Source organism: Geotrypetes seraphini, chromosome 5 (assembly GCF_902459505.1).
Source record: "Geotrypetes seraphini chromosome 5, aGeoSer1.1, whole genome shotgun sequence".
Lineage (NCBI taxonomy): Eukaryota > Metazoa > Chordata > Amphibia > Gymnophiona > Dermophiidae > Geotrypetes > Geotrypetes seraphini.
The window spans coordinates 211,293,632-211,316,548 of NC_047088.1; the positions used below are offsets into that span (position 1 = coordinate 211,293,632).

Genomic DNA, 22,917 nt, shown 5'->3' on the forward strand with positions numbered 1-22,917 from the left:
GTACCACGACACACTGGAGAAGAGGAGGGGCACCAGCTGACTGCCTACAGGATATGCTTCTTGCGGCAAGAGGCATGTCCTGTAGGCAATCAGCTGGCATAAGCACCTCTCCTGCACTTCGGCTCTCTTTTCTGCTGGCACCCCCCACTTGCATCTCAGGGCCCATCTGGAGGGCCTTCGCGCATTCGTGAATATTGATGTGATAATGTCACACATGTGCGTGATGTCATCACGGTGACTTCTGCACACTTCTGGGTGTCTTGTGCCACGGCCACTACGTTTAGTGTGCCGTGGCTTGAGAAAGTTTACGGGACACTGCACTAGTGACAGAGAAATGTGTATAGCCCTATATACATCTAGTAGTAGTATAGGAATAAGTAGTAGTTCTTAATTAATTACCCTTACTAACATTGCCTCTGTACTTTGATTTCTCCTAAGACTTGATTGATGGGCATCCAAAATTTGGGTGTTTTCTAAAAATACCATTATATGAAAATTTAGACACCTAGTAGGGCATAATCAAAAGAAATGTCTAAGTCCGATTTGCACTTAGGACGCTAGTCACTCAAAGTCAGCAGTGACAAAATGTCCATTCTTGAAAAGTAAGTCCAAAATGTTTTTATTTTCAAAAATCGTCTATCTTTACATCTAGGTGTTTATTCTCCCAGACTGCCACCATGTCTATCTATATATACATTCTTGACCAAAAATTTGTCCAAGTCCCAAACGCCAAGAACGAGACCTTTTAGATGTGCCCAGTCCCTCCTGCCAGAACTCCCAAAGCCTGCCCCCCATCCCCAAATGTCTGTGGCAGGAGAAGTGCCTAATTCATCCTGCTTCCACCTCAATGAGACATCCATTGGCAGGAGGGATGCCCATTCCCTCCAGCCAGAACCCCTCAACCCCCTAAGATCATTGGCAGGAGGGATTCCCAGGTCCCTCTTGTCAGAATCCCCACCCCCTAATGGGAGCGGCCTAAGGGATCTGGCCAATCGGTTTCCCTGTCGTGGCCACTAAACTGATCGCGGCAAGGAGAGTCCCTTGCCATGATCAGCTCAGCAGCATCTTGATTCTCTAACCAACGCTTATGACATAGACGCCAGTTAGAGAATCGTGGTTTTAGGTGATTCCGTGTGTGAATCCCAAAAGCCACTTAGGCAGCTTCTGAGACCGGGTGTCTTATACAGAATCCAGCCCTTAGACCTGGTTTTACATCGTCTAAGTCACAACATATAAGTTCCATCAAGGCAGCCTCATAAAACTTTCGATTATTCCTGCAGTACAACTAAATGTAGGTCGGCCCAAATCCCGCCCTCACCATTCCTTCAAAAACGCTTCTTTCAGCTCTGGGCGCACAGCAGGATTCAGAGACCTAAAAAGTCTTTAGATATGTCTAAAAACCCGTTTTGATTATTGACACTTGGATGACCTGTCTTTTAGGTCATCCAAGTGCCTACTTGGGTGGGTTTTTAGATGTATTTTAGTTTTGATTATAAATCCCATAGCCTATAACTTAGTTAACAGGAGCTGATTAGCCACTAGTTTAGAAAACTCACATTTCTCTTTCTATGCCAAAAGGTTCTTTGGTCATGGTTGAATAGTTGAGCTTTTCAATGATTCAAGAGCACATTTTGTTAGTGTCATGTTAACAATATGTCTTAACACTTTCTTTAATTCAAACAGAAATAGTTTCACTGTGCTAGCTAGGGAGAGGTCTAGTTTACACGATGTTCTATATTTCCTAAATAATGGTATTGTGTGTGTATGCCTTTGAATCAACCACTGACCCATGGTTACATGCACATTGAGAAATCCTCCCTGTGAGGTTTCAAGACAGAGTGCAGGAGTGGTTTACCATTGCCTTCTCTCGTGCAGTCTGTGGCTCCATTATGTTACTGCTGCCCAACATAGGGCCCTGCAGTCTACAGCACCTGGTATTCCCCAGTGGTCTCCCATCTAGGTACTAGTGAGGCCTAACCTTACATAGCTTCCGATAGCAAGAGAAGGCCTATCCAGGGCAGCCAGGTTGTAGACAAATAACAGTATACTTCTATTAAAAAAAACAACAACACCAAAACAAATTTAAACAGTTCCACTTCCTCCTTATCCTTCCTGTTATCATATATTGTACTCTTTGTACTATCCCTGTTCTCTGTATTTTTTTGTCTTATGTTGTGTTAATGGTATAGAAATGTATTAAATATAGGAGTCAAACCTACAAACAGCAACTTAGCCAGCTGAAATATTTTTCTTGATAAATTTTTGGCCTCGATACTCATATATTCTTAGAAAAGGATTGTTTTCTTTCAGTTCTATTTATTTCAATCCACCTCTTTATCTTTCTCCATTGTTTATGTCCATTTTGGTCAAATCTGCAGTAAACCATGTTTCTTCTTTTTTGCTTTCTAATTTTACATGGCAACAATCTCATTTGCAACTAAGAACATTACTCGGTTTTAATCATTCATTATGTGCACCAAACCACTTCTGAAACTGATCTAGTTGCTTTAACAGCTCTGCTTGTAATTACCTCTCATTTATTTTGCCTTGGCACTTAAACAATCTCCTGTTCTCTGTAATTAAACAATTCAACCAGAGCACCTCCAGCATAGAGATTCTATGTAACAGACCTCTCTTTTCATTAGCTCCTGGTGGCACTATCTTTAAATTCAACATATACCAGAGCCTATGTATGGGAAAAATAATGTACTGCTCCATAAAATACATGTCTTTTGAGAATTTGGACATTTAAGTTAAAATCTCCTATCATCCAGAAAACTTGGAACCTACACTTAAGTTTTTTTCAGTGCCAACAGAGCAACACATGATGTTCCAGTTCTGGAGGGGAATAGATTACTAATAATTCCATCCCCTTCCCTCTGTCCCCCTGCATACACAGGCACTATATTCCTGATATTACACCATCTGGATCCTTTCCATTTCTCAGATGAGCCACATTGGAAAAAGAAAGCTATTTCTCCATCCTGTTTCATCTAAGACTCTATGTATAATGGCTACCACATCTAAATTATGTTGTTTTTAGATCACGGATATTGAACTCTTTGGAATTAATCATTGGTCTTCTAGTCAGCAGATTCACCAGAATCTGAACTTCCTCCATTGTATTAGTTCTCCCTCCTTTGGGTGAATTATTAGTTACAACACATACCAAATACTGCTCTGATCTCTGCTTCTTAGAATTAGTCATACCTTTTCTACCATAGTATGTTCTCTGTGCACAACTAGATCTAATAGAATGTTACTTTGGACTTTTATTCAAATACTAGTCTTTAAGCCCATTACATTAACGGGTGCTAGAATAGATGTGTCTTTCTCTCTCTCTCTCTCTCCTTGGCTGCTTTCTGTCTGTCTTTCTTTCTTTCTGTCTCTTTTTTCTCCACTGTCCACCACCACCCCTTGCCAGCTCCCCCTGACCAGCAGTAGCCCTTCTCCCTTCCTTTTATGTCCCCCGTGTCCAGCAGCACCTCTTCTGTGCTCCCCCTGTCCCTCTTCACTGCTTCCCAGTCCATCAGCACCTCTTCCGTGCTCCCCCTGTCCCTCTTCCCTTCCCCCCTGTCCATCAGCACCTCTTCCGTGCTCCCTCTGTCCCTCTTTCCTGCTCCCCGGTCCATCAGCGCTCCTTACCTGCTCCCCCTGTCCAGCATGTTCGTTTGCAGCCTCTTTCCTGTTCCCCCGTCCATCAGCACCTCTTCCCTGCTCCCCGGCCCATCAGCGCCCCTTACCTGCTCCCCCTGTTCAGCATGTTCGTTTACAGCCTCTTTCCTGTTCCCCCGTCCATCAGCACCTCTTCCGTGCTCTCCCTGTCCTTCTTCCCTGCTCCCCGGCCCATCAGCACCTCTTTTGTGCTCCCCCTGTCCCTCTTCCCTTCCCCCCGGTCCATCAGCACCTCTTCCGTGCTCCCCCTGTCCCTCTTCCCTGCTCCCTGGTCCATGTGCTCCCCCTGTCCAGCATGTTTGTTGAAATTAAACATACATTCAATAATACGATTGCTTCCTTTAGATATGGAGGACCTTCCACCCAGGAGGTGCTGCATACATTTTCCATTGATTGGAAAACCTATCTTGCCAGTTCAGAAGGAATAATAGTTGCCACTGTGGATGGCAGAGGAACATCTTACCAGGGTGATAAGATCTTACATGCAATTTACCGAAAGCTGGGAACCCATGAAGTTCAGGATCAAATCTCAGCAGTCAGGTGAGTACCCACTGAAATTATAGTGAAACTAGTCTTTAAGCCCGTTACATTAACGGGTGCTAGAATAGATGTGTCTGTCTGTCTGTGTTTCTTTATCTCTCTCTCCTTGGCCGCTGTCTGTATCCTTCTGTCTCCCCCTCCCCCCCCCCGAGCAAAGCTTTCTGCCCCCAGCACCCACCTCCCCCCCAAATGTCTCTCCATGGCCCTCTTCTGTCTTCCCCCCCCCGAGCAAAGTTGTCTGTCCCCTTTCCCTATCTCTCCATGGCCCCTTCTGTCTCCCCCCAGCACACCCCTCCCCCCAAAGCAGCCCCATATCCCTCTCCCTGTCTCTCCATGGCCCCTTCTGTCTTCCCCCCCAGAGCAAAGCTGTTTGCCCCAAGCACACCCCTCCCCCCAAAGCAGCCCCCTTTCCCTCTCCCGCTGACTCTCTCTCTGGCCCCCTTTCTCTGTCTGTCTTTCTGTCCCTCTCCCTGCACCTGTGTCTTTCTTTCTTTCTGTCTCTCTCCCTCCCGCTGTCTGTGTGTCATTTTTCCCCATTTCCCCGTGCAGCAGCATTTCCATCCCACTTCCCTATGCAGCAGCAATAGCATTTCCCTTCTATCCCCCCCCCTTTCCTGTGTAGAAGCAGTAGCAGCATTTTCCCCACTCCCCCTTTCCCTTCTCTTACCTTCTCTTCCCTGCTCCGTTTGGCCCCTCCCCCTCCTGTTCCATCCGGCCTGCTCCTGATCCTCCCACCGCTGACAAACCTTAGGACTGCAGCCGCGTAGGCAGCACTTTAAACACGTTGCTTCGCGGCCTTCTACTGGCGATTTCCTCTGCCGCATCTGTCTCCGATGATGTCATCAGAGACGCGGCAGAGGAAATCGGCAGAGAAGGGCGCGAAGCAGCGTGTTTATAGTGCTGCCTACGCCGCTGGAGCCGGGAGGCGACGGAGAGGGCAGGGGGTGCTAGCGGCCGGCAGCGGTGGAGAGCAGAGAAGGGCGCGCATGGCACTTGTCTTGCCTCGCGTGAGGCCGGTCTGTAAGCCGTGCATGCGCACTTCCTATGTGTGCTACAGCTCACGGAAAACGGACGCACGCATAGGAAGTGCGCATGCGCGGCTTACCGTTTTATTATATTAGATGAGAGCATTCCTTCTTTTCTTTCCTCCCTCAATCCAGCTAAAAGGACATGGATTGTTCTACAGTATACATGTTATTTGCAAAATTGAGGGTTAACGTCTTCTAGCCTGAATTATCTATTATCTTGCCTTTGACTGGCTCAATTTATGCATGATCTTCAACAGTACAAATAATTTTAGATATAAGAAAATGACATTCACCTGAGTGTACTTAGGTCAGGAGAGAAAATAGGATGTGTACTTTTGTGAAAGCATTTCTGAACCTAAACATGTAAGGCATCTTTTTCCCAGTAGCTAAAAGTATGTAGAAGCTTGCCTATACTTCCAGCAATGCAGAGGAGTGTGGAGTTGTGCATTGACTAGTATACATTCATTTGTTGGCATGACTTAAAAAAAAAATCTAGCGTGTGCAAAATTGATTTAACACGCATAAACCTATGAATGAACGTGGGTTAATTCAATTACAGTGCAATTCAATTCCATTTCACATTTTGAAAAATTTTGTTAAAACAACTGTGTGACATGATATCAAGCAAAAGTTCAACAATTGTGGGGAATAGGCCAAAGGAACTGGAAACAAACTGAAAAGTTTTGCCTTGGGGACATTCCTAAATAGGGCAATCCAGGTGTGATTCGTCTTAATGCTTCCCAATTGCATGGAAAAGTCTCCTCCTCCATTTTCTTTGATTCTACTCAATTGTTAAACACAATAGTAACTCAGGGGCCACATGGAGCTTTTTAGGGTCTTCTGTCTAGCTCTTGTTCACCCAAAATTTTGAAATTAAACAAATAAAAGGGGAAATTTTACAATAGCCTACATAGTTGGGAGGCACATGGATACTTTTACCATATGCTCTTCTTTCTAATTTTCAATGAGAAAAATGACTATCTTTGAACACTGGTGGAGCAGTGCCTGTGTCTAGGATGCCAAGCGATTACTAAGTACACGTGAAAGCGGTGGAAAGTGAAGTAATTTGCCCAAGGAGAATCAGTGGGGAGGAAGTGGGATTTGAACCTTGACTTCTTTGGTTTTCAGCCTAATACTATAGCTATGATGCTTCTCCTCTTTAAGATTTAACATATTTTAACTGCTGCCTCAATTATTAAGCATTTTCTTTTTACTAGTATTGCTGCTGTAATCTTTATTTGTATTGGTGAGAATTCAGATCTTAGGTCTCCCCTTTTAATAATGAAAATCTGTGTTTTCTTCAGTGCAGTGGAATGCAAGCCAGATGTTAGCAATAAATGTTGTTTGGTTTTGTATAGCATCCCTTATTCTGGGAGGATCCCAGCTGAGTAGTTTATTGCTTTGCTGAAGAACTATGTAGCTACTGAGATTAGTCTCACTTAATAACACTGTACACTTTTAACCTATGTGGTCTTCAAGGATATTAGTGTTGTCATAGGCATTTCCCGTCTCTCTCTCTCTCTCTCTCTCTCTCTCTGAATATACCTTGGAGAGTCCAGTAAAGAGGCTCCACATCAATCTTAGACAGGCCTACATGGGAAAATTTAAGTAAAAGGGAAACTGGAAGAAAACAAAACACATAGGACCCTTTTACTAAAGCATAGTTTGTGCTAATGGAATTAGCAGGTGTTAGATGCTAAGAAGCTCATAGATTTAAAATGAGCTTCTTAGTATTTAGGGATAAATTTCATATATGGTGTCCAAAAAATTGTCTCTGAAAAAGTGCTGTCTTGTATAAGTCATAACATTAGCATTCGCACCAGGTCACCACTAGTTACTAACCATAAAACGTCCACTCAAATTAAAACCAAAATGCAAAGTTTCTAGTGGAATAAATGTTTGGCCGCAGCTTTATTTCTCCAAAATCCCATGCCATTTCAACCATAGCATGACCCAGGGTATCGTCAGGTCATACCCTCCAAGTCATGGTGGTGACGCCCATGAGTAATCCATTTTCATTCCCCCCTTAACATGTACATTAACTCCGACCCCAGCCGCATTTCACAATATTTCCCCCAAAGTCATCCCTAACCACCTTCCTTAAAGCTGCGACCGCTCCAATCCCCCCTTCACTCCACCCATCATAATTCCCCTCCCCAAAATCCTTATTACCCAGACGGGTGGGTGGGAAAGTTAGGCACAGCTTATAGAATAATATTTATACCCAGGAACTGCGACTAAATTTAGGTGTAGCCATTTGTACCAAGGATAACATGGTAAAAATGCCTGCTCCTTATTTTAGGTACAGGTGCTCTTAGTCTATAATTACACATGTAATAAAGTAATGCCCCTGATCCGCCCATGCCTCACCCATTTTCACATCCCCTTTTTTGACTTGCAAGTAAAATTTAGGCACAAATCCCATGCCTAAATTTACATGTGTAACTTGTAATTGATTTTAATTAGCACCAATAATTGTTAAAAATTCCAATTGTTGGCGTTAATTAAATTGTTTTCAATTAAATTGCATACACAATTTGGGAACACAACCAAAATTGTATGCGCAATTTGTAGCTCTTTTTATGGAATTTGCGGGTTATTAAAAGGGCCCTTTTTCAATTGTAGTTCAAAATACTGGTACAGTAGGCATTTTCATGTCCAAGGAGGGCTTACAGTCTAAGGGTTCCTTTTACAAGGTTGCAGTAAAAAGTGGCAGTAGCTTACCCTTATGGGTTTTTTTTTCCTATGCACTAAGGCCATTTTTACTGCAGTCCTAAAAATGGCCTTTTTGTATTGGTGGCCATGCACTATTGGTGCCATTAAAAAATGTTACTGCTTGAACACTTAGGGCTCTTTTTACTAAGCTGTGCTAGCAGTTTTAGTGCGCTGCATGCGCTAGACGCTAACGCCAGCATTGAGCTTGTGTTAGTTCTTAGCACGTGGCACTGGGTTAGCGTGTGCGGCAATGCAGCGCGCGCTAAAAACACTAGCGCACCTTAGTAAAAGGAGCCTTTAGGCCACGATTCTAAAAATGGTGCCTAGATCATAGGCGCAGTTAGACACGATGATTAATTATTCGCTACTACTATTACTACTATTTATTAGTTCTATAGTGCATGTTTTCTGAATTTATATGTGCCATTTAGATCATTTAGATCAGAAAATCAAAGACGCCTTATAGTACCATTGCATCGTGAAATAGTCCACCAACATATAAGAGCTGCAACCTTTTCCATGAAGGGTCCCCAACTCTGGAATGGCCTACCTTTAACAATCAGATTGTTGGAGAATCTAAACAATTTTAAATCAGATTTTAAAACATTTATTTTCTTTGATGCGTGTGGAATGATTAACAGCAGTTTGATATAGAGAGAACCCTAGAGACATTAGACATTAGAAATTTAGGGCTCCTATTATGAAGGTGCGCTAGGGCCTTAATGCGCGGAATAGCACACACTAAAATGCTGCGCACGCTAGTCGCTACCGCCTCCTCTTGAGCAAGCGGTAATTTTTCAGGTAGCGCGCCCTATAGAGCGCGCTAATCCGGTGCATGCACTAAAAATGCTAGCTCACTTTGGTAAAAGGAGCCCTTAGATATTTGACTATAAATATATATATGAATATAAATAACAAGTTAACACAAATCACTCAAAGGTTAAAAGAAAATATGCTATCCCTTAACCCATCTAAATCTTCAATAATGCTCTTGCCTTGGAAAAAAGAAATTACATTTGAAGCAAAAATTCTTTTGGACAGTGTTCCATTACAAAAAGTAACGACAACTAAAATATTGGGAATATTATTAGATCATGAGCTATCCTATCACGATCAGATTAGCTCTGTAGTTAAGAATTGTTTTTATAAACTTCGTCTCATTAGATCGCTAGCCAAACTTTTAGAACCTAAAGCTCTAAATATCTTAATTCACTCTCTGATTATTTCCAGGCTTGATTATTGCAATACATTATATCAAGGCATAACACAGAAAGAAATAAGATTACAAATAATACAAAATACTGCAATAAAGATTATTACTCATTCCAAAAAATATGATCATGTCACACCTCTTCTGAGAAAGGCACACTGGCTACCGATTTCACATAGAATAACATGCAAAATTGCGCTGCTTACATTTAAAATTCAGAAAACTAATACCCCAATATTCTTATATCGGTACTTAATACCTTATTCCCCTGCCAGATCTCTTAGAACAGCAGATCAATATTTACTAACCATTCCAACACTAAAAATAATAGGCACTAGAAGAAATACAACTTTTTCTATTTTTGGACCTCAGCTCTGGAACAAACTTCCTATTTTTCTACGCGCTGAAACCTCTCTAGAAAAATTTAAAAAGAACTTAAAAAGTTACCTTTATAAAGATGCATTTGATTCTTAAATTAGATAATCTTTTTTTTTTCCTTTCTTCCCCTATCTATACCTTTCCTGATGTTGTTCCTCCCTAAATTGTTGTTGTTTTTTTAAAAAAATTTTATTTTAAACAAATGTAATTTTATCCCAGTAGTCCTTATGTATTTTTTACTATCTATGGATATGTTTTTATGTCTATTGTTTAAATGATTTATTTATTTCCCCAATTTTAATTTTTGTAATACGCATTGAAAATATTTGATATTGCGTGTAAATCAAAATCTTAATAAACTTGAAACTTGACTACTGATTTATGTAATTTTAAAATTAATTTTAATTTAGATTGTTTTATTTACTTTTATTTTATTTATTTTTATATTGATTTATATAAATCCAATTGTTTGTCTTTTTAGACTGTAAGCTGCCCAGAAGGCTATGACCCTTGGTGCAGGATAGAAAATTGAAATAATCTTGGAAACTTAGATGTACACAGCACTGTACATTAAACACACAAGAGACGATCCCTGCTCGCAAAAAACTTACAATGTAATTATGACATACATACAGGACAAATGGTGAATCTATGTATGTTTAAGTATGGAATTATAGAAGGAATGATGAGGAAGAGAGGGTATAGGTCAGCCAAAGTTAGGCACAGGGGTGATGCACGTTAAGGACAAATTCTGTAAAGGTCTTTCTTTGCAGAATGGTTTATATAGAATACTAACTTAGTGTGTGTTTCATGCCTGGCTTTGGGTGTGAGAACTTACTCATGCTAAAGGCTGGATCTAAATGTTTGTACCCAACTAAATGCAGGTATTTTATAATACTATGCTGAAATTCTGGGATGCCCCTGTAACATAGTAAATGATGGCAGATAAAGACCTGAACAGTTCATCCAGTCATTACAATTTTATGACTGAATTGTCTTTTTTTTCTTTGTTTCTTCTGGTCCACAAATCGTAGAAGTCCACCCGGTACTGTTCTTAGGTTCCAACTACTAGAGTTGCCATTGAAGCATACTCCAGCCTATGCAAACCATCTCGTTTGTGGGATTCAGACCGTGAAAGTTTTCCCATTCATATTCTAGTTAGAGATCCTCTGTGTTCATCCCACACTTTTTAAAATTCTATCACCGTTTTCCTCTCTACCACCTTCCTTGGGAGCCAATTCCAGGCATCCACCACCATCTCCATGAAAAATAATTTTCTAACATTACTTCTAAGTCTACCACCCCTCAACCTCAAATTATGTCCTCTAGTTTTACCAATTTCCTTTCTCTGGAAAAGATTTGGTCCTATATTAATTTGGTGCTATATTAATACCTTTTTTAAACATCTGGAGAGAAAGTGGCCAGAAAGATATCTAGAAAGTCTGACTAATAAGACATCCAAGTGCTGGTTTATGCTGTTTTTTAATGTCTGTCTTTTTGGAAAATGAGCCCCAAAGGCAGTTAATAAATCCTAATAAATAAAATAATAAAAATGAAATGCCAAATGTGGGTAAAAGTCTGCACATGGTGGAACAGTGCATAGATTTTAGGCAATTTAAAGACTTCCAATTAATGCAGATGAAAGGCTTTGTAAACTGTCTGTGTAATACACAGACTGACTAACCCAATAAAAGGAAAAATGGGCAAGAATTGCCAGACAAAAGGGATTTGTTTGCTTGTTCCCATGTCTAGTTCAGAGCAATAACATAATATATAGTAAGAGTTCCACACATATAAATAAAGCATATACTTGTGCCTAACATGCAGATATATCTATATAATAAAACCGTAGGCGGCGCATGCGCAGTCTAATCCGCGTGCTTCCGTGATCCGTATGTCCGTGGCCGGCAAGAGTGCACATGCAAACTTACAACAGCTCGCACTCACGGTCTGGCTGGCTCTTTAAAGTTTTTTTCGGTGCCGGCTCATCTGCTCCGCCTTCCTCTTCCTGCCAGTCTCAGCCGGACTCAATCCTCCCCCCCTGGCAGCCCTGAACCTGTCCCTCCGTTCCCCGCCCGACGGGCCGGTGAGTGCTGCGCCAGGGGCAATGCAGGTGGAGACTATCGGCGGCGGAGCCGGGGGGAAGGGGGGGTGGGAGGCACGCGAAGCTGCAAGTCGCCGACTCCACCCCCCCCCTCTCGAACCGCACAAGGACTGCCGTTGACTAAATTTGCCCCACCGTTCCTTCCCTTCCTCCATCAGGTACAGTTCAGCTACGCCTATGTTAAAAGCAGCTGCTTTGAAATTGGCACGGCGCCTCATGGTCCTGCCGCCGCTCACGAATTCCCCCCCTCCCCCCCCATCCTCCTGCAACAGCCGCTACCGCTCCTGTTCAAAGCGGCCTGCTGAGGTTCGTGGCCGCTGTAACGAACCTCGCAGACCGCTCTCCACATGGTAGCACGTTCCCTCTGACGCAATCGCGTCAGAGGGAACATGCTACCGAGTTGGAGAGCGGCCTGCGAGGTTCGTTACAGCGGCCGCGAACCTCAGCAGGCCGCTTTGAACAGGAGCGGTTGCGGGGGGGGGGGGAGTTTTAACAGGAGGAGTCGCCGAAAAAAACCTTCAGCCGCAGCAGGCCAGCACACGGGAAGGGAAGGGGGAGGGGCCGAACGGAGCAGGGCAGCTCAAGGTAAGAAGGGAATGGGGGGTGGGGGAAAATGTTTCTACTACTCAGCAGGGACCTGGAGGGGAAGGGAAAACCGCTGCTGCTTCTGCAAAGGAAAGTGGTGGTAGGGGAGAGAAGGGAATGGGGGGTGGGTGGGGGAAAATGCTGCTACTACTTCTCAGAGATCTGGAGGGGAAGGGAAATATCACAGCTGCTTCTGCAAAATAAAGTGGGGGGAGAGAAGGGAATGGGGGGTGGGGGAAAATACTGCTACTGCTTCAGCAAGGACCTGGAGGGAAAGAGAAATACCGCTGCTGCTTCTGCAAAGGAAAGTGGGGGGGGGGGGGGGGAGAGAAGGGAATGGGGGTGGGGTGGGGGGAAATGCTGCTACTACTTCACAGGGATCTGGAGGGGAAGGGAAATAGCACTGCTGCTTCTGCAAAGGAAAGTGGGGGGGGGGGGGGGAGGAGACACAGAAAGAAATACAGACAGACAAAGGAGGCTAGGGAGAGAGACAGACAGAAATAAAGACAGACAGGGGACCAGAGAGACACAGAAATAAAGACAGACAGGCAAAGGGTGCCAGGGAGAGAGAGAAAAAAATTGCAGGAGGGAGAAAGACAGAAAGAAAGGAAGAAAGAAACAGGAGCAGGGAGAGAGACATAAAGAAAGAAAGACAGACAGCCATATATTCTAGCACCCGTTAATGTAACGGGCTTAAACACTAGTTTTACAATAACAAAAGAAAGTTCTCTTTATTGTGTCTTAACTAACAGGAATACTTGTCTTATTTGTAAGCATCACTTTGTCCTAATGTTGACCTTTGCTTCTTAGAAAATTTATAGAAATGGGCTTCATTGATGAAAAAAGAATAGCAATATGGGGCTGGGTAAGTAAGCTATTTCTGTGCTGGTTAATGCTTGTTCTCACTAACATTGTTTTACGTGAATGTCTGCTGCCCTTGGTGTCATTTCAAAAGAGGCTTGAATGTAAGCTTGTCAATGCCACGGAAATGAGAAGTCTGGCTTTCTTGGGTAGAACAGTCTCAACCCAATATTGAATATCTGGTAGGTTTATCTTAGCCAACTTTTTGGTTCATTTGCCCTTATTCATTCAACTTTAGCCAACTTTTTTAGTTCATTCAAAACACTATGCAGTTGTTGTACATATATATAGTACAGTATGTGTGTGTATATAGGGGAAACAAGACTTCGAGGGCCCACGAGTGGAAGAGGTTAATACATTCTAGTCTATCCACTGCTTCAGTGGGCTATCAGTCTCAAAAAAAGTCCCCTATTATGTTGGAAATTAATGTTGAGCAAAAAACCAAATCCAAGGAGGAAAACAAGGTTCAACTGTCTGCAGTGAAAAACAATCCAGAACAAACAAAGCAAAAAACTGCAGACCTTGTACACGATGCAGGCAGGCTTTATTATGACAAGTAAATTTTAGGTTAAAAACCTTTTACCAGGTGAGGGACCCAACACGGTCCGTGTTTCGGACTAACCTTCGTCAGGGGTCCAATTTTTGATAAAGCAGAAAATTATCAAAAGAAAAAAGCCTTGGGTAAATAGCCGATAGGTGACATGCTGAAAAAACCGCCCGAGCGGACCCCTGACGAAGGTTAGTCCGAAACACGGACCGTGTTGGGTCCCTCACCTGGTAAAAGGTTTTTAACCTAAAATTTACTTGTCATAATAAAGCCTGCCTGCATCGTGTACAAGGTCTGCAGTTTTTTGCTTTGTTTGTTCTGGAAATTAATGTTGCTCATTCTTCACTATAAATCCTTTTCTTTCAAATAAAGCAGCTAAAAGTTACTCATCTTAAACAGACAGTAGGTAAATCTCTCTTTGATTTTCAACAGAGCTTCCCCGTTTTGCTTCTATTAAAGCTTTTTCAAGAGCAAAGATTTTTTTCAAGAGTTAAAGGGTTTTTTAAAAAAATTTCTGCATGGTGTTTTGAATGAACTAAAGTTGGTTAAAGTTGAATGAATTAAAGTAAAATGAACCAAAAAGTTGGCTAAGATAAACCCACCAGATATTCAATATTGGGATGAGACTGTCAGAGAGTGACTTTTTTTTCCTAGAAGCCACATAGCTTATCTTCTAGCACAGTAGTGACAAGAAAGAATGATGCTCAAGATTTTGCAAGAATTTGCAAAAATTCTGGAACCAGAACTTCAGAGCAGAAAGGGGTGAAGTTATCAATATGGGCTGCCATTTAAGAGTTGTTATATTTCACTGTTAATCACAGTTCTTAGCAACCAGGTCTCATTAAATAGAATGGGACTTGTGCTAGAATAGCACAGATTAGTGGTAAAATAACCCATCTTAATGGTAACCTACTTTGATAATTACACCCCTAAAAGGGTATATGATAAGAATTTCTTTAAAGAAAAGCAAAAACATGTCTACATTGCTCATTTCAGTACTGACCCCGGATGCTCTTGTGGTATTTAAATGGGGATTTTTGTTTTGTTTTGAACTTACAGTTTTCTTCTCTTCTAACATAGAAATATTACTGGAAGTTAAGTTTCAGAAATGTGGTCATGTCGGATTAACAGCTGTTTTGATTAAGCAAGCTTTCTCATTTCCAGATCTCTGAATAAAAAAAAAACCCCAAACCTGTGAGAAATCAAAACTGCATAAAATGTTGCGCTCATAAGTATCTATATAAGCCAAGAAGAAGTTCCACCCATAACTAATCCAGCTTCTTTACAGGCTGCATGCATGTCAGCAATCTAGGCGTATACTTGGATCCAAAAACTCTACCTTTGTTAGAATTATGATGCATTCTACTCCAATCTATGCACATTTTGGCCCCAATTCTATAAACTATGCCTACAGTTAGGTATCTAGATTGGCACACTAAGCTGATCTAGGCACCTAACTTAAATTTTTTAACTGGCTTAATTGGCACTGATAATTTAAAGCACAATTAAAAACCAATTAAAAATAATTAAAAATTAATTTGCTGGTAGGCGCCTAGCTCGGTAGTAGGCATGGTTAGGGGTGGAGTTTGGGCATGGATTGAGTTAGGTGTCAGTAGGCACTTACCTTAAGCGCACTCATTAAGGACAAGAAAATCCCAGCCTAAATGGCAGTATATCAAAGGATTTAATGCCTACTGGCGCCTGAAGGGGCATTTTCGATATGATGCCTAAGTCTGACTTTGGACGTTTTTGGCAACACATCCAGATATCAGGTAGAGAAAATATCCATTTTGAAACAGCAAAATATCTATCTTGCTTTTTTTAAAATGACCATTTCTAGATGTGCTTGCCCTTAGTGCGTCTATCCTTTTTGACCATTCTCGAAAAACAAAACGTCCAAATGCAAAACACATAAAATAAACCATTGGGAGGTAGGAAGGGCCAACATTTTTAGTAGACTGGCCACACAGACATTTTAGCTGTGCAGTGGGGCACAATAGAGGTCACTGCAATGAACTTCACATAAAAGGCCCCAGGTACAAATCTCACCATAACTTTCTTATATTGTATGTGGAGTCCTCCAAAATCCACCCAAAACCTGTTATACCCACCTGTACACCACAACAATAGATCTTATGTCTGCAGGTATCACCTATTTGTCGGTAAAGAAGGGTTTTGTTGGGCTGTAATGGGGTAGAGTCACTATCACCCTAATCACTGTTGAGAGAAATCTGCATGGAGAAAGCCCTATGCTAAAAACTGCTGGGTATAGGCTCTTCCCAGCAGGCTAAGTGAAGCACTCATTTGCATATTGAGAGAAACAGGAGTTTGAAACAAGACCTAGGGCCCAGAAAGATAATTGAGTGAGAGTTCCTGGCAACATAAACTCCTAAAAGCGACCCTTGGGGAGATGCATGCTGGCACCCGCCTAACCCCCAGTAAGCTCAAACCTAAATTGACCGGTGACCAGCAGGTCAATGTTGACCAAGATACTGGGAGAGCTAAATTGACCAGTGACCAGCGGGTCCTTGGGGACCAAGGTACTAAGAGATCCGACTTGACCGGTGACCAATGGGTCTGCAGGGACTTAGGTACAAGGAGAGCCAAATTAACTGATGATCAGAAGAGACCTGAGTAACCAAAAAAACCTGAGTGACCAGAAGTGACTGGTGGTGACCAGAAGAGACCTGAGTGATCGGAAGTAACTGGTGATAACCAGAAGAGATCTGAGTGATGGAAGTGACCATTGGTGACCACAAGACACCTGAGTGACTGGTAGTTATTGGAAGAGACCAGAGACACCTGAGTGACCAGTCAGCAGTCTCTGCCAACAGCAACAAAATGACTGCTCAACATGGGCACACACTTTCCACCACAAATGTTAGGCTGGGATCCCATTCTCTGGGGTCTACTGCACTGATTACTAGGCTACTCCAGACACCTGCTTGCTGGTCTATTAGGAATGGTCATAATATCTGTAGCTGTCATAGAGAGAGGTATTTACTGTTTCTTTCACTTCTTTGAGGGGTAGGAGGGAGTCAGTGACTATTGGGGGAATGTGGGGAGACCATGTCTTCATGCCTCCAGTGGTCATTTGGTGAATTTGAGCAACTTTTTGGCACTTATTTGTTTTTAAAACAGATCTAGACTCAAACATCTAAATGATGTCCTGGATGTTTTGTAAAATGTTTATCACTGCAAAGTCCTAATCCCACCCAAAACATGCCTCTAACATGCCCCCATGAAATTTAGATGCACTGCTGAGAAACAGGATAGAAAACCATCTAGAAAGTAGATATCAAAAATGGTGATTTGGAGGTTTTGGCGATCCATATGTCCAAATGTTACTTTATAACTTTTTTGGGTGTTTTTCTTTTTTGAAAATGAGCTCTTTAGGCACCACTAGGTGTGACTCTATAAACGGCATCTAGCGGTTGACAACCATGTCAAACGGCACCCAGGAAATAGACGCCGTTTATAGAATCAGGTCCTTTATGTTGAATTTACCAAGCAGCACCTTTATTGTGTTTGTGTGGGGAGGGGAGAGCATAGTACCCAAGGCAAAGAGGGAATGGCGGCTGGCATTCTACCCCTCCCACAGCAATGAAGAGGTCTCTTAAATGCACCCCACCTCCCAGTTCCTCTTCAAGTCTTCGCCAGCAGTGAGCAGGGGCTTGAGTCTTCCCTCTGATGTCATTTTTTTCAGAAAGTGCCATCAGAGGGATGGCTCAGGGCTGGCTTGAGCAGTGGGGAGGAGTTCCTGCTCACTGTCAGTGAAGAGATATGGGGGGAGTGTATCTAAGAGAACCCCCCTATCGCTGGGACAGGGGAGGAGAGATGCTGGCACCCCTACCAATATGGCATCCTTGGCACTCTGCCCCCACCTCCCCTTACTACTTCACAGTAAGTTAATGCAGGTAAATCACCAATTATTACCTGCATGACACAGTCCATGCCCTTTCCTCAGCCCATTCAAAATAGCAAAATTTACATGTATAAGTAAGTGTCTCCACACCTCTTTTTTATATTTATTAGTCCTAAAAACCTCATGGAAATTTATCAATAAATTTTAACTTGTTTAGTTATAATTTGTTTGCAAATTGCACTTATCTTTTGAATCACAGTCAAAAAGATAAGTGCAATTGGCAAACAAGTCAGAGAATGGCTGTGAATTGATAAATAAGCTTCATTTTTGAGTAAAAAATGTTATAACTAAACAAGTTAAAATTTATTATTATAATTCCATGAGGTTTTTAGGACTAATGAATGAAAATGGAACCAGATTCTTTATACCCGCCCTCTTCTGCCTCCTCCTCCTCCATCGTAGTCATCGTCGCAGTCCCTGGTGATCCAGCATGTACCCTTCCCTCGCTAGCGGTGCACAGGTCAGAAGCACGGACATCAGCAGCAAGCTTTCTGTGCTCCCGCTTACACCTGCGCTGTTTTCTAAATGGCTTTGTCAGTTCTTGCGGGATTTACGAGAACTGACGAAGCCATTTAGAAAACAGCGCAGGCGCAAGCGGCAGCACGGAAAGCTTGCTGCTGACGTCCGTGCTCCTGACCTGTGCGCCGCTAGCAAGGGAGGGATACAAGCTGGACCACCAGGTATGGGGGATGATTTAAAAATACTGGGGGGGAAGATGATTTAAAAATACCAGGAGGGGGCTATCTAAAAGTACTGGGGGGGATGATTGATCTAAAAATACTGGGGGATTATCTAAAAGTACTGGGGGGATGATCTACTGGAGGAAAGATCTAAAAGTACTGGGGGATGATATACTGGGGGAATATCTAAAAGTACTGGGGGGATTGTCTAAAAATACTAGGGGGAATATCTAAAAGAACTGGGGGGATGGTTGATTTAAAAATACTGTGGGGGGAATTATCTAAAAGTACTGGGGAGATTATCTAAAAGTACTAGGGGTTGAATGATCTAAAAATACTGGGGGGGGGATGATTTAAAAGTACAAGGGGATGATTTAAAATGTACAGGGGAGGCTGGGGGGCTGGCTGGCTTGGGGCGGCTGGCTTGGGGTGTGATGGTTTGGGGCGGGCTGGCTGCCACTACGCATGTCTACCATTAGATGTGCCCACCTCTAGACGTGCCCTGTACTCTGTCCCGGCATACCACTAGACCACCAGAGGGGGGACAGAGTACAGGGCACACTATTTGGTTCAAAAATTTTTTTCTTGGATTTTCCTCCTCTACAGGTGGGTGCTTCTTATGGTGAGGTGCGTCTTATGGAGCGAAAAATACGGTATTTGGCATTTATATGCAGAAGTGTTTATGTTTATTAAAACTCATAATACACCGCTTAAGCTGCAAATAAAATCAAAGCGGTTTACAATAAAATCATAAATAATAAAAAGAACTCCATTAAAAATAGGAAAGAAAAGACAAAAAGAGAAATATACTTACATATTCAATATAAATACTTTACAATTCAAATTATGGCAAAGGATTTCAATTTGTTGGACTTGGGGAAAGCTAGTCGGAAGTAATGGGCTTCTAGATGTCTTTTAAAGTTTATTAAGGATTCTTCTTTCCTCAGCTCAAATAGTAAACTGTTCCATAAAACTGAAACCAAATAAAAATATGCTCCATTCCGAGTTGATTCCAAATGAGCCTTAGAAATATGGGATAAAGCTACTCTGTTGTCATCCAATGATCTTAATAATCAATGGGGAACATAAAATAACACCAAAGTGAGTCTAAGTTGCATAGTGCACATTTGCAAAGGTGTGTTAATGTGGGAGGAGCATGGAGTGTCACGGCATTCTCTATTAATGTGCCTACCTATAGAATACTATAGGCATTCTCACATACACCTGCCATATCTCTAATGTTAACCATAAGAAAAACAAGGATCACTTAATCAAATATCCAACCCACAGAAATAGCATCATCAATAAAGGGTTTTTTTTTGGATAGTAAATAAATTATTCAAATCACTCTTTTTGTACATGTAGTGTCACAATTTCTAAGTAAATATGTTAAAGCTGATCATATAGCACCCCAACATATATCAAATTTCTCAAGTAATGAATAAACTAGGAGGATGAAGCATTTTTCCATTAGATATAACATCATCTAAAGTACGTATGCCTGCTTGCATCCAATGCTTCTAGGCAATCTTAGTCCCGCCAATTTGAATCTTGAAGTTTAGCCATAAGGATTGACACGTGGATTTCTCTACTTGAATTTCTGTCAGATTGTTAATAAATTTTAAAGTTCTTTTCTTCTGTTAGCCTGGACCGTGAACCCTCCCAGGGAGATCCAGACCCCCCTTCCCACGAGGCAAACCCAGACAACCCCCCCTCCACACACACACACATACATGCAGGCCAGAGACCCCTCCTGGATGCCTAGGCACAGCTCACCTCACAGCCCTAACAAACCTTAGAAAACAGGGAGGAGGCATCCTTCCCTCCTCCCTCCAGGGTGGTATCATCAAAATGGTAGCACTCCACCCAATCTGGTTCATTCTGGGATGCACTAGGCAGGACCTAGCTACCAAATAATTAATACTTGGGGACAATAGGTCATTTTTATCAAGTAGTGTGAAAGGTGCCAATACTCTTGAGTACCCCCTCAAAAAAAAATGTCCTGACTTTAGGTGACCTGCTATAAAATATGGAGGATGGTAAATAGGCCCCAATGACAGTAAATAAAAATATCAGTAAAAAATAAGTCCGGTGACAGATATGGATACTGTTAGACATTCTGCTAAGAACTGCATGAGAAAATGGAAAATGATTTGGGGAAAGCAGATTTCATAAGAGGAAAACTATGCCTCACTGAATGGCTAACATCCTTTGACGCTTTCATGAGCAGAACTGACAATGTAGCATAATTACTATATTATGTGCTGTGCTTTTTCCCCCCAAACATTTGAGGTTAATGCTTAATGGTGTAGGCATGGAAAACTGGCACACAATGCTAAAATCTAGTTGAAAGCAGGAAGTTGTGATATTTTGCAAGTTTGAATTAAGATGAGTCAGTATTTCATTGGAAGTACTTAACTCCCTAAGAGGTTTTTTTTTACGGGATAGTGGAGCCTTTAAAATGTAATACTGTAAGGATACACAAGATAACATTTCAAAGGTGAAAACCTGCAAATTTGAAAGGAATAGTGACATATATATGGATGAATATTTCATGATGTCCAATTTCCTTTTCTCATTCAGAAAATTTGTAATCCTCCGTTGCCCCAAGTACAAAGCACCCACATAATAAATGTAAACAGATATTCTATCCCCCTCTCCCTCTTGTCTCAGTAAGTCTGTTCAGTTATATTTTATGTAGTACCCTTTTTTAAAATTATATGTACTCCGCTTAGAAATTCAGTACATTTGAATTGGTATATTGTTAAGGCTTGAGTGGGCGGTATAATAAATTTTAAATAAACTTGAAATTTGATAGGCGGATGAACAAATTTTAAATAAAACGTGGAAACTTGGATTTTGTTGAACCACAGAAAAGTGTATAGCAAATCCATGACCCTTTAACATTATTGTTTACAACTAAATGAGGGTAGTGCAGTTTTCAAAATGCTTACAGCCAATAGCAGAGTGCCTTTCAAAGTGATCAGTGGCATTACTATGTGCTCCAACCTACCAGAGATATCACCTGAGCTGATTTACTTTCATATTGGAAGTACATGAAGATTCAGGGCAACACATGTGAAAAATGTGAGCCTATGGTAGTAGCATGCTCAGTTTTCCATAGTGAAAATATGAATGAAATTAGGTGACCCATTATAAGTTATTAATGGGTGACACATTGCCTGAGACAGACCCTTTTCCTCCCGCTCTCTCACACAGATATGATGATTTTGTAATTCCCTATAGGAAACTATAGGGGGAGGTGGGCATAAATATGACATAACATGTGCCTTGTGCCTGTTTAGAAGAACAATCGCTAGGCACAGCTCCTCCCCCATCTCTCCTGTTAAAATTTTTCTTCTACCGCTGCTGCCTCCCTACCGGCTGAGCTGATTGTGGCAGGGGATTCCACAATCAGCTGAGCTCGCAAGACTTCCCAAAGCCACCAATTTTTTCTCCTTATATGGTATTTAGGCCCCTCCCAGTGCATCCCAGGATACATCGGTAAGGGGCAGGGCCACCTTTTTGAAGAAGCAGGCCTTGAGACAGGAGGGAATGGGCATCCTTCCTGCTGATCTTTCATTACACAAGTATGGGGGTGTCAGAGGGTTGCTACACATATGACCAGGTGGTAGGGAAGGCCTTTGAGCTGCAGGGAGGGGGGGGGGGTTGGCAGGAAAGTCATGGGTATCAGGGGATCACGGCCTATATGGCAAAGTAGGGGAAGGGCCTATGAGTTGTAGGGGGGTCGACAGGAATGTCAGGGGAGATCACTGTCCATATGGCCAGGTGGGGTAGGGCCTTTGAGCTGCAGAGGGGGATTTGCCGTGTCTGGGGGGGGGGGGGGTCATGGTCAATATGGCCTTTGAGCTGTGGGGGGTCGATGGGAGGGAGATGGGGTCCCCGCCAAATTGTGGACTTTTTTTTGGGGTGCAGCTGTTGTACGTGTGTTGTGTGAGTGAGCGCACAACAGACACACAGCAGCTACTGGCAGCTCCAGAGTTTCCTTTGAAAATAAGCGTTCAGGATGCAACGTACCCTTGGGCCTGTAATTCCTACAGGCAATATAAAATCTACATCTGTTTAATTCCTGTAGATATGTCAGGAAATCTTATTGTTCACTTGTGGATTTTGCATGGGAAAGTGGTGTCGTATTCATGTGTGCTTTGAGAAAACCTACTGCTTTTCCCTGCCTTAAACAATGAAAAAAGACACTCAAGTTATTTTTATGAAACTATACAAAATTGTATATATAAGAATTAATGACACACTTGCTTTGCACAAAGCTTTGTTACCCATACCTCTTTTGAATCAAAATAGCATCATTCCATTTTAAGGGGGATTTGGATAAGAACACTTTGTGCTGACAGTTGATTTCCTTGTTCCTAAAACCAGCATTCCAGCTGGTTTCAAATGATGCAGCACACTGCTTCTACCCTATTATTTTCCCATAGTCTCAGCATATGAAATATGGAAAGGAGACGATAATCAAAAGCAGACATCATGATGCATCTGACCTCCTTCTCCTCTACATCTGTCACATGTCTGTGGCAAATCAGTGAGGAGTTCAGTGCCAGGTTAATGACATCATAGGGAAAAAAGCTTTTTGTCAATAATCACTGCTTACCATAGTTTGTAAATTTTTTTCATAAACTTTTAAAATGCAATA

General features: G+C 42.1%; 1 protein-coding gene across 1 annotated transcript in view; it reads left to right on the forward strand.

Annotated features, from left to right (window-relative positions):
- FAP (fibroblast activation protein alpha) overlaps nucleotides 1–22,917 on the forward strand; it is a 201,779-nt gene that overhangs the window by 133,930 nt on the left and 44,932 nt on the right. Inside the window, exons 20-21 of the mRNA XM_033944547.1 lie at nucleotides 4,021–4,215; nucleotides 13,046–13,100. Coding sequence (XP_033800438.1) covers nucleotides 4,021–4,215; nucleotides 13,046–13,100 — 250 coding nt within the window. The remainder of the gene's footprint in view (nucleotides 1–4,020; nucleotides 4,216–13,045; nucleotides 13,101–22,917) is intronic.